General features: G+C 42.5%; 1 protein-coding gene across 3 annotated transcripts in view; it reads left to right on the plus strand.

The window, feature by feature from the left end:
* Positions 1-12,169, plus strand: part of FNIP1 (folliculin interacting protein 1) — a 69,495-nt gene that overhangs the window by 19,620 nt on the left and 37,706 nt on the right. For 2 of the 3 annotated variants that reach the window (XM_042790071.1, XM_042790073.1), the window contains exon 2: positions 10,634-10,760. In XM_042790071.1, coding sequence (XP_042646005.1) covers positions 10,634-10,760 — 127 coding nt within the window. Of the gene's footprint in view, positions 1-2,717; positions 3,563-10,633; positions 10,761-12,169 lie in introns of those variants that run through there. The other variant, XM_042790072.1, reaches the window with a different exon arrangement.

The raw sequence follows: 12,169 nt of genomic DNA on the forward strand, positions 1-12,169 counted from the left end.
AGATGATTTATACCCAAAAGGTGCATATGAGCCTTGGCAGTAGTTTTAAATGTTTTCAGAAATGCTTTTGGATAAAATGAAGTAACTCTTCAGTGCTATTTTGTTTTGAGGATTTTTTGGGCTTATGCATGCTTAAGGACGAGGTGCAGCCCCAGCCTGGCATGGGGGTCTGCACAGAACCCCCTGGGCTCCGAGGTCCTGCATCCCCTTGCTGTTCGATGTGGCCAGACACCCTCACCCACATCTTCCCCACCTGCAGTCGGGTGGATGTGCGTGGCTACTGACTGACATGCCCTCCCAGGGTCTCTCTGGAAGGTGTTGGGCTAAGGCAGGAGATTTTGATCACTTTATTTTTTGAATCTGTTAAGTGTTTTTTTCTGAAGCTAGATAGTGTGATCAGCTTTGTTTTCCAAGTTCAAATTTACACACACACAAAAGGAAAAAAAAAAAAAAGCCTTCACCTTTTCAAAGAGATGGAGAGTATCATATTCCCTGCCAAAGCCAAATACTGCCTAGGTGGTAATGAGGGACATTTTTGTAATAGGAAAAAAAAAAAAATACAACTGAAACCAAGCTGTCTTTCTGGAGACACCTTTCAACGGCAGATGCCGTAGGCCTGTTGCAAACCCCAAAAAGCTTTCACAGCATAGGTGAAAGCAAGTTACTGTATCTGGAATACAACCAATATTGCAATTACAGCTTTTTTACTAGCCATTATTTTTGCAAGCTTACCTCCTCTGTTCCAGATCAGTGTTCACTGTGCCTGGATATACACCTAGAGAAGAGGATGGTACATGTTTAATCTTAGAGAGGCCTGAGTATTTTCTTGGATGTGGGAATGGTGACAGTGTGTTTGAACCAACATTGAGGATCTAAAGACCTTCCTCAAGCAATAAATATTCACTGATCTTGCTAAAACACTATTTACTCTCCTTACACTTTCAGTCTGTCTCTGAAGAGGAATTCCTCCCAATGTTTTTCCTGGGCAGTTGTTGGATGGAGGCTGGGTCTGCTTTCAAAGCACTTGTCTTTAATACGCATCAGGTTACCCTGAGGTAAAATGGGAACCTTAGATGTTACTCCTGTAAATAAATGTTTACATAATACATTGCACTGAACTTCTCACCATTGCGTGTCTAAGAAAAAAAGGTCACTTTTGACATCAGTAACCTTTAGAGAGCAGTGCGTATGCCACACAGGTAAAGAAAGTTACTGTGAACAGCACATTCCTTTCACTCGACCAAGAAGGTAGGAGACATCAAGTGATATTGCTTACAACTCCCAAGGCTTTGTATTTTAAGCTTTAAAGGCAAAATTTAGTTTTAAGGCATGGGTTCTGTAAACGGCACGTGCCCAGTTTTTCTCACGTGAGTAATTCCATTGAATTCACTGGCACTAGTCACGTATGAAAAGCCAAGTCTATAATGTACATTTGTGTGGGGTCAGGGCCTCAACTCTTAATTTCTAAATGAGAAATTTCCTATTTATGATCACAAAAGTTAATGGTTTTGGATTTGGAACCAAGGAAGTATCTACCTCTTAGTTTTACAGCTTTTGTATCAAAACACTTGCTCAGCACCTAAGTATTACCTTCCTATATAAGTCCACAGCAAAACTGCTGTTTTGTCAATAGATTAAGCATTTCTCCCTGAACTTAATCCAGGAGATGTGTAGCAGAAGAGGGAGCTTGGTGCTCTCTGATGAAATCCATCCCGGGGGGCAAAACCTTGTCCGGGCTGTTGGGATTGTTGGGTCTTGAGGTCCAGAGCCCACGAACATAGTGCATCAGCTCACCCACTCTGTGATAGAGGAGACTTTTAAGGGTCCCTTCCAACCCAAACATTTCTCTGATTCTGTGATAGTGGAATCACTGATAGCTCTGAACTTTGTGTTGTGGGATGCAGTGGAACAGGAGATCTGGGCGATAAATGGATTTTTGCTGCCTTCGTATATGAAATATTGGGAAAACCAGTAGATGTTCAGACACCGAAAAAACCTGAAGTAGGAGCTATGATGCTGCAGTCTCCTGCCTGGGTATCTTGTTCTTTGCCCAAAGATAATACAAAATTAATAGTATGAATGATTAGCCCCACATATGCCTGTGACAGTGCTTGATGGCTTTTAAGGTACATTGCTTTTTTGGATGCCTGGTTCCTTCTTCACTTCCCTGTCCATCTCTCTCGCTCCTCCCCCACAACCTAGAGAAAAAAGTTCTTTAAATAGCAAGCTCTTTGCTTTTGTGATGTACCGGGCAGCCTTCCTAGCCCGGCCGGGGTCACCACAAGAGCAATCATGAAACCTTGTTTACAGCTATCAGGTTGGTCAGGATTTCTTTGTGGGCATTATTTCACATCTCCTTCCCCCCCCACTTCCCTCCCCCCCCCCCCCCCCCAAAAAAAAACACCCTATATATTGCCATCCAATAGTCTTGCATGTTCCTAATGCTTCACTTGTAATATTAATGGGCCTTTCCAGGGCATACAGTGCTTTCTTTGTTCTTATAGGAGCTGATGGGGAGGGGGAGCGGGTGCTGCCGCGATACGCGGCGCGGAGCTGGTTTTGCTCAGCCCGCAGACGCGCCGAAGAGCCGGGCGGCAAACGTGGGTGTCTGTGGGGGCACCCCTTCGCAACGGGCGCGAGCGGGGGCCTGGTGGAGCGAAGCACTGGCAGGCCTTTTTTTTGTTAAGGGCGAAGCGGGGGGGGGGGGGGGTAGGTTGGCGGGCTGGTGGCGGCGGCGGATGGCGGCTCCAGGTGGCCCGCGGTGACAGCTGGGTCACAGGATGGCTGTCACCGCTCGCGCTCCCACCCTCTGCCTCCGCTCGCCCGGGCTCCGGCACAAGCATCCCGTCGCTCCCAGGAATGTGAAGGCTGGGGGTGCAGCCTGGAAGGAGGCCGCGTTGCTTTGCTTCCTTCCCTCCCCTTCCTGCTCCTTCTGCTCCGATTCCCTGAGCCTTGTCCGAGCGGGCTGAATTCCCGGCGGTCGCAGCTCGTGGAGGTGCAGGACGGCGGCCGCAGTTGCCGGGGGACTTGGGTCATGAGACTCAACTCCGATCGCGTTCGCTAGAGGAGGAGGAGGATAGATGGGACTGACATAGATGCTCCGGCAGCTGCCAAAGCAGCACTTAGCTTTCTGATGAATTAGATTGATCTTCTCTGCAGCAATACACTGGAAGAGACAAAGGAGCGGGGAAGACGGGCGATTATTTACTTGAGCAGAAATCCCGGGCTGTGCGACAGAATGGAGGGGCAGGATTTGGGTTATGAAACTCCAGGGCAGTGCAAATGCAGCCTCGTGCAAACGCCTATATTGCGCTTCAGCGGACTGCTTTCTTTAAGGTGGCTTTTGTGATCCTGTTGCTAGGATTAAGCCTTTTGCATTGCAGCATGGAGAGTCTTTTGTTTGAGTTAAATTCAGAGCTCTTGATATGTCACCTGACAGTCTTGTGGTTTTGGATGAATATGGCTCATTGCTATTATTAACCTGAGTTGGCAGCCGGGCACAACAGGAGTTTATAGGGATTTTGAAAAGTGGAACTGCTTGGAAGACAAAGATGCTTCCCAGGTACGGTCACCGCACAGTTCTTGAGACTATTTTAATTATTTGAAAGCTTAATATTTTCACTGTGCTGAAAGTGTTTCTTTTCCAGAGGTGTGAAGCTTTTAGATATTTAATTTTTTAATGATTCTTCTTATCATTATATGCTAAATGGCACGAACATATTTTTCTTCCCCTGAATTGGTTCTATCTGTTGTAATTTTGCAAAGGGAAGTGCAATCTACTTGAATAACGTAAACATTGTGTTCAGTGCTAGTGAGTTTAACTGAAAGGAGCTGTGTCTCGTTTGTGTGTGTTTTGTATTAAAACAGGCATTTCCAAGGAGCACGGAGCTTCTGCGTGTGTGCATATGTTTGCATCCACATATGTGTTTAAATCAGCTAAAAGCTGAACAGGTACTTTTTGAAATGACATACGTGAAGCAGCCCCAAAAATATTCTATGAAATTACTAACACTAATTGTAAATTCTGAAGCTGTGTAAATTGCAAAGTTACTCAACATGCTACACGTATTTAACAAACCCTTCCAACCTACTTATTTTCAATATCACAATTCAGATTATGATTAATGTGTTGACTAGACTGCACCTAACTTGTATATATTAAGTGGTTTTGCTTGTGAAAAGGCATCTGGCTCATGTATTGGACTTTAGAGTATAAATCAGGTATCTTAATGAGAGCCAAGTGACTTGGTAGAAGGGAGAAAAAAATGAAAACAAACTAAAGTCAGCTTCATATACAGTTAAAGAACTGGACAGAGCCAAGGACCTCGGAATCCAATTGAAGTTCAGATCCAAGTTTATTATACTGAGTGTGAAGTATCTGGCTGACAGAATATGTTTCTAGTGTACAATATGTGCTTAGTATAAGCAGCAGAAGTTTCCTGGAGCTCAAGTAGTGCAGCTATTCAAGGTGAGGATTGCTAAGCTGGTAAATGAACAAGAGAGATTTATAGATGTAGCATGGAGCTGACCTCCACAGTGTTGCAGTGCCTGTGGACGTGTTGCCCTCCTTCAAGAAATGAAAAGGGGGTGGCCTGGAATTTTTTTTGAAGAAACATGATTTCCTTGTGATAAACCTTAAAAATGTGACTGCTGTCAGCAGTCACCCATCATAAGTGGTTGTCCCTGAGATGATCCCCTGCCTATCGGTTCTCCCAAGCTACCCAGAGTACCGGTCCTTTGACTTTTGCGAAACCCCAGCGTCGGGCAGAGCCCTGGGTGAGCTCCTTCGCGATCCGTCGGCACGGGCTCCCTCTGTGGCCATGGTCAAGTCACAAACGCCAATTTTCTCTGCAGAATCAGCAGGCATTCACCACAACAGTCACACAACCCCGAAGCGACCTCAACCCTTGTAAAGACAATTATCTTGCAAAATTTTTTCTAAGTATAGGCCCCGTGATTTCTCTACTTTAGGGATCATCTTCCTCCTCACAGCCTTACGGTCATGTTATGTCACTAGCATTTAAATGGAATCTCTCACTGGAAACACCAACTTTGCAAATTGGCGATGCAGTCTGGATCATCCTTATGAAAAGTTATTTTGTGTTTCAGGTGTTATTATTAAAAAAATAACCTGCCCGTGCCTCTTTAAAAAAATCTAATGGATGGTCTTCCAAAGCTGGAAGCATCGTTAACATGCCGTACATTGCTGTTTTCATTGCTTCCAAATTAGCTGTGCTCTTTCAGAAAGGTCTACACAGCTGTCTTTGTACAATAATGGTCAAATAATAAGTGAATTATTGAATTGTGGCACAAAGGAATTTACATACATACAATACACTCCCCGTGTGTCCTATATAGTCAAATTTTGTTGTATCTTCTCAAAGCCAAAAGAAAAAAAAAATCCAATAACAGATAATGGAAACGTGCAGAGGAATTTGGGCAGGAGAAAGGAATCTCTTGTTGGAGAAGGCATCTCAGTCAGGGGTGAGAGGTGTATGGTTGGACTAAGCAAGGGCTATTTTCCTTCTGCTTCTGATCACCCTTCCCTATAACAAAGCAACCACAGAGTCCTAAATACTACTGGGCTGTATATGTACAGGTGAGATTGTTTCAATGTCAATGTACGTCTCCGCTGAACGTGGAGATAGCCTGCATCTGAAATATCCCAATGCACCATGTGGAACAGTCTCATATTTACCACGTACAACGGGACAGCCTCTGTCCCACACTTGTGTAGAAGTTGGCTGGGTCTGAGCACCACCGTAACAACAACAAGAGATGAAGAGCATCATCTGCAGGAGTTGGAGATAAGCCCTGGGGATCCCTGGGCCTCTCTTCTGATGCTCATCTAATAGGGGGGAAGGAAGACGTTTCCCTCTGCGCGGAGCCCCGCCGGGGCATGGGGCAAGGTGGACCTGGTGTCTGCTCTGCCCTGGCTGTGCCTGTCAGCCTTTCGAAAAGGTGCTAACATGAAAAACACGCAGAACAGATAAGCTAGCATAAACTATAAATATCATTTGCGTAGATGCATTTAAAAATAGTTCGAAGTGATTCATCACCAGGCAGTTTTTATAACTATGGGTAACATGATGTAGGCAAACAATAGTTCGACTGATAGTTTCAACTTACTTTTTCAATGATTAGTCATGCACTAGTTTTGAGCAACTTTTCTTTTTAGCAAACTTTTACATTTCCTACCTGCTTAATATCTTGATCAGTTTGCTTCAATTGCTTTTCTTTAAGACTTCTAAAATATCTGTGTTAATTATTAAAAAGTAATCAGATACTATGTAAGATGTGCTAATATGAAATAGTTTTAAAAGTAAAGTCTCGGGCAGGAGGAAAAATAATATTAAGCCAAACCTTTAATGTAATGAAGAAGTGCTGTTAGTGTTGTAGTGGAAACAAGGAGGAAGGAATGTACTTGCTTTCAATTACAGGGGAAAATCTTGTGTTTTAATTGGTGGAGTGGTAATGAAGGATTTCTCTGTGTGTCGTTTCATCTATTAAAACCTGCACAGAGTGTAATAACACCAATTTAAAGCCATTCAGTTGCTTCTTGATGAGAAATGTTCATGGCAGTAATAAACTCCAGGAATTAGATACATGAGAAAATCCATTCCTGGAGAGCATTTGATGTTCTGGATTGCCGTGCAACTCTCAGTACAGGTGTCAGGAAGCATGTAATGGATCTGTAAATGTAAACTACAAGTACTATTCCTAGGGGTTGGTAAAAAGGCAGGAAAACAAAATGGGTGAAAGAGGAGAACTGAACAGTGCAAGTGTTTAAGTGTGAACATGCATTAAAATATTATCTTTCAGGCCTTGATTTCATTATGATTAGTTTCTAATAATTTCATCATTATTCAAGTGGAAGTTTGCCTTTCTGTCCCAAATAATTCCCTTCCTTTTGTACTTTGTACTTGCATTAGGATCTGTGCAGGGGGGGGTCAGGCCAGGTCCCTTCCAGCCTCAACCAGTTTGTGATTGTGCGAGATCTGGTTTGACATGATTTGTTTCTGAAATATCCCCCACAGCATTTATACACCAATGATTTCTATGCTGTTCTATTCATATAGGTATTTCTGAACATCTGATTCTAGAGGAATTGTTATTTGGGTGGTGGAGATCTCTGCAGGACTGGTGTCCGATTCAGAAATAATTTGTTTATCACTATTTTTTTATCTTGCTTGATGCGTGAACTCACAGCACTATGTGGTAAAATCACAGACATTTCCACTGGTGAAAAAATTGTTGGGGTTTTCCTTGGTGGTGGTTTTTATGTTTGTTTGTTTGTTCTGGATTTGTATTTGTTTGTTTGGATTTTTTTTTTTTTATTTAAATACAATCAGTTTCAAGGAAAAATGAAAGAGTGGCAGATGGATCACGCAGGAAAAAGTCCTCATTAAGAGAACCGTCATTTCCAGAAGGGCATGGTAGATGCAGACTCACCTTTCATTAACATTGCTAGAACATTTGATTCTACATCTCCTGGTTCTCCTATACAAATCTCAAGAAAACATCAGTTAAATGTCAAAGTTAGTTTCCATTTATAAACAGAACTAATTATATTCAGAAGATCTAGGTCAGTTTTCATCCGGCTGAAGAGCAGTGCTGGAGTATTGCCCTGTTAGATTTGTTTTGATAACCTGCCCAGCGTATTGCACACAGGAATTTGTACGTTTCTGAGGATAATCTATCCAGATATCAAGCTTAACGGTACTTTAAAGCTGCTGACAGCAACAGCAAGGCTACTCCGTGTCCCGCTTCCTCCAGAAAAATGTGCCTCACTGGGAGGTGGGGGGGTGAGTCGGAGGTGCCAGTCTGCCTCTGTTTACTGTCTGTCTAAATGAACTTTCCCCAGCTCTCTTAAAGTTTCTTCTGGTTTGGGAAGTGGCCCGCTATTGCCAGGGAATGTTTTTGCAAGGCTGAAATGTGCTTAAGGACTCTATTATGTAACAGAGATAACGCTTATTTGGAATTATCACAAATTATGATGGATAATATCTACTTAATGCTTGTCTAGAGAAAGTTAAAATGTCATGTGAAGAAGCTGAGAAGTAAACAAGCTCTTGTTACCTTGATCAAACATGTTTCCGAATACAGCAAGAGTTTTATATTTAGCTTTCTCTTCTCTGAGTGTGTAATCTGCTCTTGGAGCTTTTTATAAGTAGACTTTCCTAAGATCTGGAACAGCTACTGCCCTTCTTTGCCAGTAATTTCAAAGTCAAATATCAAAAGTACTAGGTAATGGAAGACATGCTTTTGTCTGAGTGTGAAGGAAAATGGAATGCATTGCAAGGGTGGAGCAAGTGATAGCACCTTTTTGGCAAGCAATTCATTGTTACTGTCACATACTGTTTCTTTGTAGGAACCACAGTGGCCTGCCTATCTGGAAACAAAACTAAAACTAGTTTGCAGACTTCCATGGATTCCACCTAAATCTAGGGAGATGGCTCCTCCAGGAAGCCGGTTTATCCAGTGGTCTCACTTGCTTCAACCTCACCTCTAGCTGAAGTCGGGCTCTTACAAGTAACCGTCCCCAGCTCTAGTGCCTTTGAGCCTCTCAGTTGGTAACACTCCAAATATGCAACAAGCAATATGGATTTTGGTTTTTTACATTTTCTGAAACACAAGATGGGGCTCATTAGCAGGGCCCCCTGGTAAATGTAAGCTCTGCTCTGAGTTTGTCACTGTGCTTGGGTTTTGGTACAGAATTTGCTCAGTTTGCAGTCTGCTCTTCGTGTGGGCATGTCCCTCCGTGGACGATGCTTGGCTTTAGGTGCCCAAACAGAGAGGGTACCTGGCTTTTTGCCCCCCAAATCTAGACATCAAGTTATTTCAGTTTCAAGTTGCTCAAGCTTTTTTCTCGTAATAAGTTGCTTTTGACATTTGTTGCACACTATCTTCTCTGCAGCTTCTGTTTTTCTCTCCTGTTGCTAAATGTTGGGGCCAAGCAGATTAGGAAATGGATTTCCTCTCTCAAGAGACCTAGTAACTGTGTGTATTGGTGCTTAGTTTCACCTTGCTGGGACTACACTAGTTGTAAAGCCTGTGAATCTATATTAGACAGTCTCCAAAACTTCTGATAGGCGACCATGACTTTGGTGATCAAACTGATTCTCTGCTGTGACCTATTGTAGAAGTTGTCGGTTACAAATCATCATTAGTGTACTGCTCACATAAAGCATGGGCGCAGAGAAGGAAACCTTTTGGTTGGTGAACTAGAGGGACAGAGGAGAGGAGAATTTCCCATAGTCTTGGAGTCTAACACGCCAGGTTTACTTTAATCCGTATTATTACCTATGGATGTTTTATAACTGAAATAAATGTACAGCTCCTTCTTGTAAACCAGGAGCCTGTATCCTTCATTAACGGCTGGAAAGTTCCAGGGCCTCGTTTCTCACTTCTAGGGGTTTCATGCTAACGCTGCTTGCCTAAAAGCCAAGGATAAGGAAGATAGAATTTCACTTGATCTAGGAAATGGCTCGTAACTAGCTGAAAGATGATTCCTGTTGGTTTCATGGATAGAGCAGGCGTCTTGTTTCCTATCTGCCAAGAACTGAGAAGGTATCAGTGAAAATGGATTCCCAAGATCATGGGCAACAATGCTTGCTGGGCTTTAAAGCATGGCTGGCTTTTTAAAATGGAAATTTAAGATGATGGCTACAAAGCACCCTTAAAGGCAAGATTATGCAATGGTATTCAAGCCTGAGCCCTGCAAGTTCTCCCTTTGCAGAGCTCTGCTGCAGCCAGTGGCACTAGGGAAGGCAGAGAGGTGCGCAGGAAAGCTCCTTGCCTTGTTACTCCCTGCAAAAACAGTTTGGGAATAGGTGTATGAGAAGAGGGCTGCTGTGTGTGTTCTGCTGACCCACGCAGCAGCATGGCCTGGGATCTCAGTGGCTTAAATGGAGATTATTTCTTAGTCTGAATGTAGCGAGGACCTGAGCATATAGTCAGGATCGAGCTCCATGTGGCGCTCTGTTCCCCAGCATCAAAGCATATATATTGGTATGAATGTTGTAGCTTATAATACTGCAGTTACTTCCATGCATGTGTTACTATGGTATTTGTGAAAGTTAAAGAAAGGTAGGAAAGGTACTTTGCACTTTTTCAGCTATGGGGTTCAGTGTTTTGCCAACGCATGAGGCTGAAAACCCATGACTGCAAATGCAGAAACCTGTAACTTAAGGGAGAGGCCAGTGTGAATACACTTTTTTCTTTTTGCTTTTGAATTGTGAATGCTTTAAGCTAGTGCTTGCAATGATGAGGGACTTTTTTTTTTTTTCCTTCAAACACAAAAGCTTCTATGACTGATTTAAAAAAGCTGGAACTTGAAGAAAAGATTAAATATCACAAGACAGAACACAAGAGCTAGTAATGCTGCGCACATCACTGTATATGGTGGTTGTGGATTGGTAACGTTTATGCTGGTGTAATTTGGCAAGTGTAGGGGAAAGAAAAAAACAAAAGGCATAGTTCTGGCTACAGGATCAAAGGGTTTGATGAAATGGCATTGCATTTGCTTGACTTTGTGTTTTAATAAAGTTGCATATACAGATAATGTAGAAGGAACAGTGTAATAAAGAGTTGTGGTAATTGATCCTTCTGCTCTTTTATTTTTTAATTAAAGCTGGCCTTTGCCGGAGTTTGACCCAAGTCAGATCCGACTGATTGTGTATCAGGACTGCGAAAGAAGAGGACGGAATGTCTTATTTGACTCCAGTGCTAAAAGAAAAATTGAGGATGTTTCCGTGTCGGTGAGTATTTTACTGATTTACATGGTTATAGTCTATATTTTTTAAAATAGCAAGATTGATAAATCACAAATGTTCTGTGCTATTCACATTGACGTTTAAATGTTGGTTATATGCAGGGCTATATTTAAAAGCCTGTTAAGTTGCAAATTATTCAGGCTTCAGTGCTTTCACTCTAAAAAGCTTTAAAAACTATAGTGATCTCTTTATTCCTGAGCTCGTCTACTTTCTGCTCTTTCAGAGAGGAGGATTCCTTCCTGGGGCTGCAGCAGGCAGTGCTGGGGGGCTGAGGCAGGGCATAAACTGGTATTTGTGGATGTGCTTCCATGCCATGGCGCATTCTTAATGGGAAGGTCCTCCCAGCCCTGTGTCCTCTTGTCTCCTGTTTGGTTAGCTTTTGCCAATTGCTGTTTCTATGCTTTGCTGACAGTTTTTTCACACAAAATTACTTGAAAACTTTTCCTTTCTTTTTCCTTTTGGCATGGTCTGCATGGTAATCTATTAATTGAAACCGTAATGGATGCAGTCAGATGAGGATACTTCCCTCTAAGGGCTCTGGCCAGAAGATTAATTTCTAGCTGCAGTGCTATTGTAAGTGGTTGTGTGAGGCTGGACAATTTATTTCACTGCTTTGAACTTCTTCTTACTTCCTTTTCACCATCTCGAGCAAGCTTTTGCAAACCATTTTAAGCTCTGCAAGCAGAATGCACTGTGTGAACTGAAATTTATGATCCCAGTTGCTTTTACCTGTAGGACCTACTAAGTTCTGTAAGCAGGAGTACACAAAATAACACATTACCCCCTCAAGCCCTGGTTTTCATGTTGGGTATTGGAGTACAGCCAGAAGATTCTTCATCCAGCTTTGTAAACTCTTCCGGCCTCTTGCTGAATGCTGCCAGCCTGATGCTTCTCATCCCGTTCCTGAGTTCTTCCTACGTCCTCATACCCTGACCTCTGGGAGTCACTTTGTGTCTCATCAGGCACTAACTTCCAGGCTTCTCCACCGCTTACTCTAGCACTTTCATAGCCATGAATCAAGATCCTAATTTCCCAGTTCTTTTTGAGAATTTGTGAAAGAAAGCAAGTTTCACAAATGTTGAACAAAATGCATCTTTCATTTTCGACTTGCTAGGATGGCTTCATAATTTATAAGTTCCTGTTCTCCTAGGTATTCTTGCCAGGAAAATAGGTTTTTAAAGACAAGAGTTCTTTAGAAGTGGTTTATTGGTATGAATTGCTGGCTATGCTTATTACTATTACATCATTAATTATGAAGTATTACTTCATTAATAAAAAGACATTGTACAGTACGAATCCTCTTGCCATATTCCAACTGATTTATTGAAAGCCTAAAACCTCTTTGAGATAGATCTGTATTTGCACAGTGAACTTGCAAACTTCACTGTTTTGGT

Source organism: Tyto alba, unplaced genomic scaffold (genome assembly GCF_018691265.1).
Source record: "Tyto alba isolate M040663 unplaced genomic scaffold, T.alba_DEE_v4.0 Super-Scaffold_17, whole genome shotgun sequence".
Lineage (NCBI taxonomy): Eukaryota > Metazoa > Chordata > Aves > Strigiformes > Tytonidae > Tyto > Tyto alba.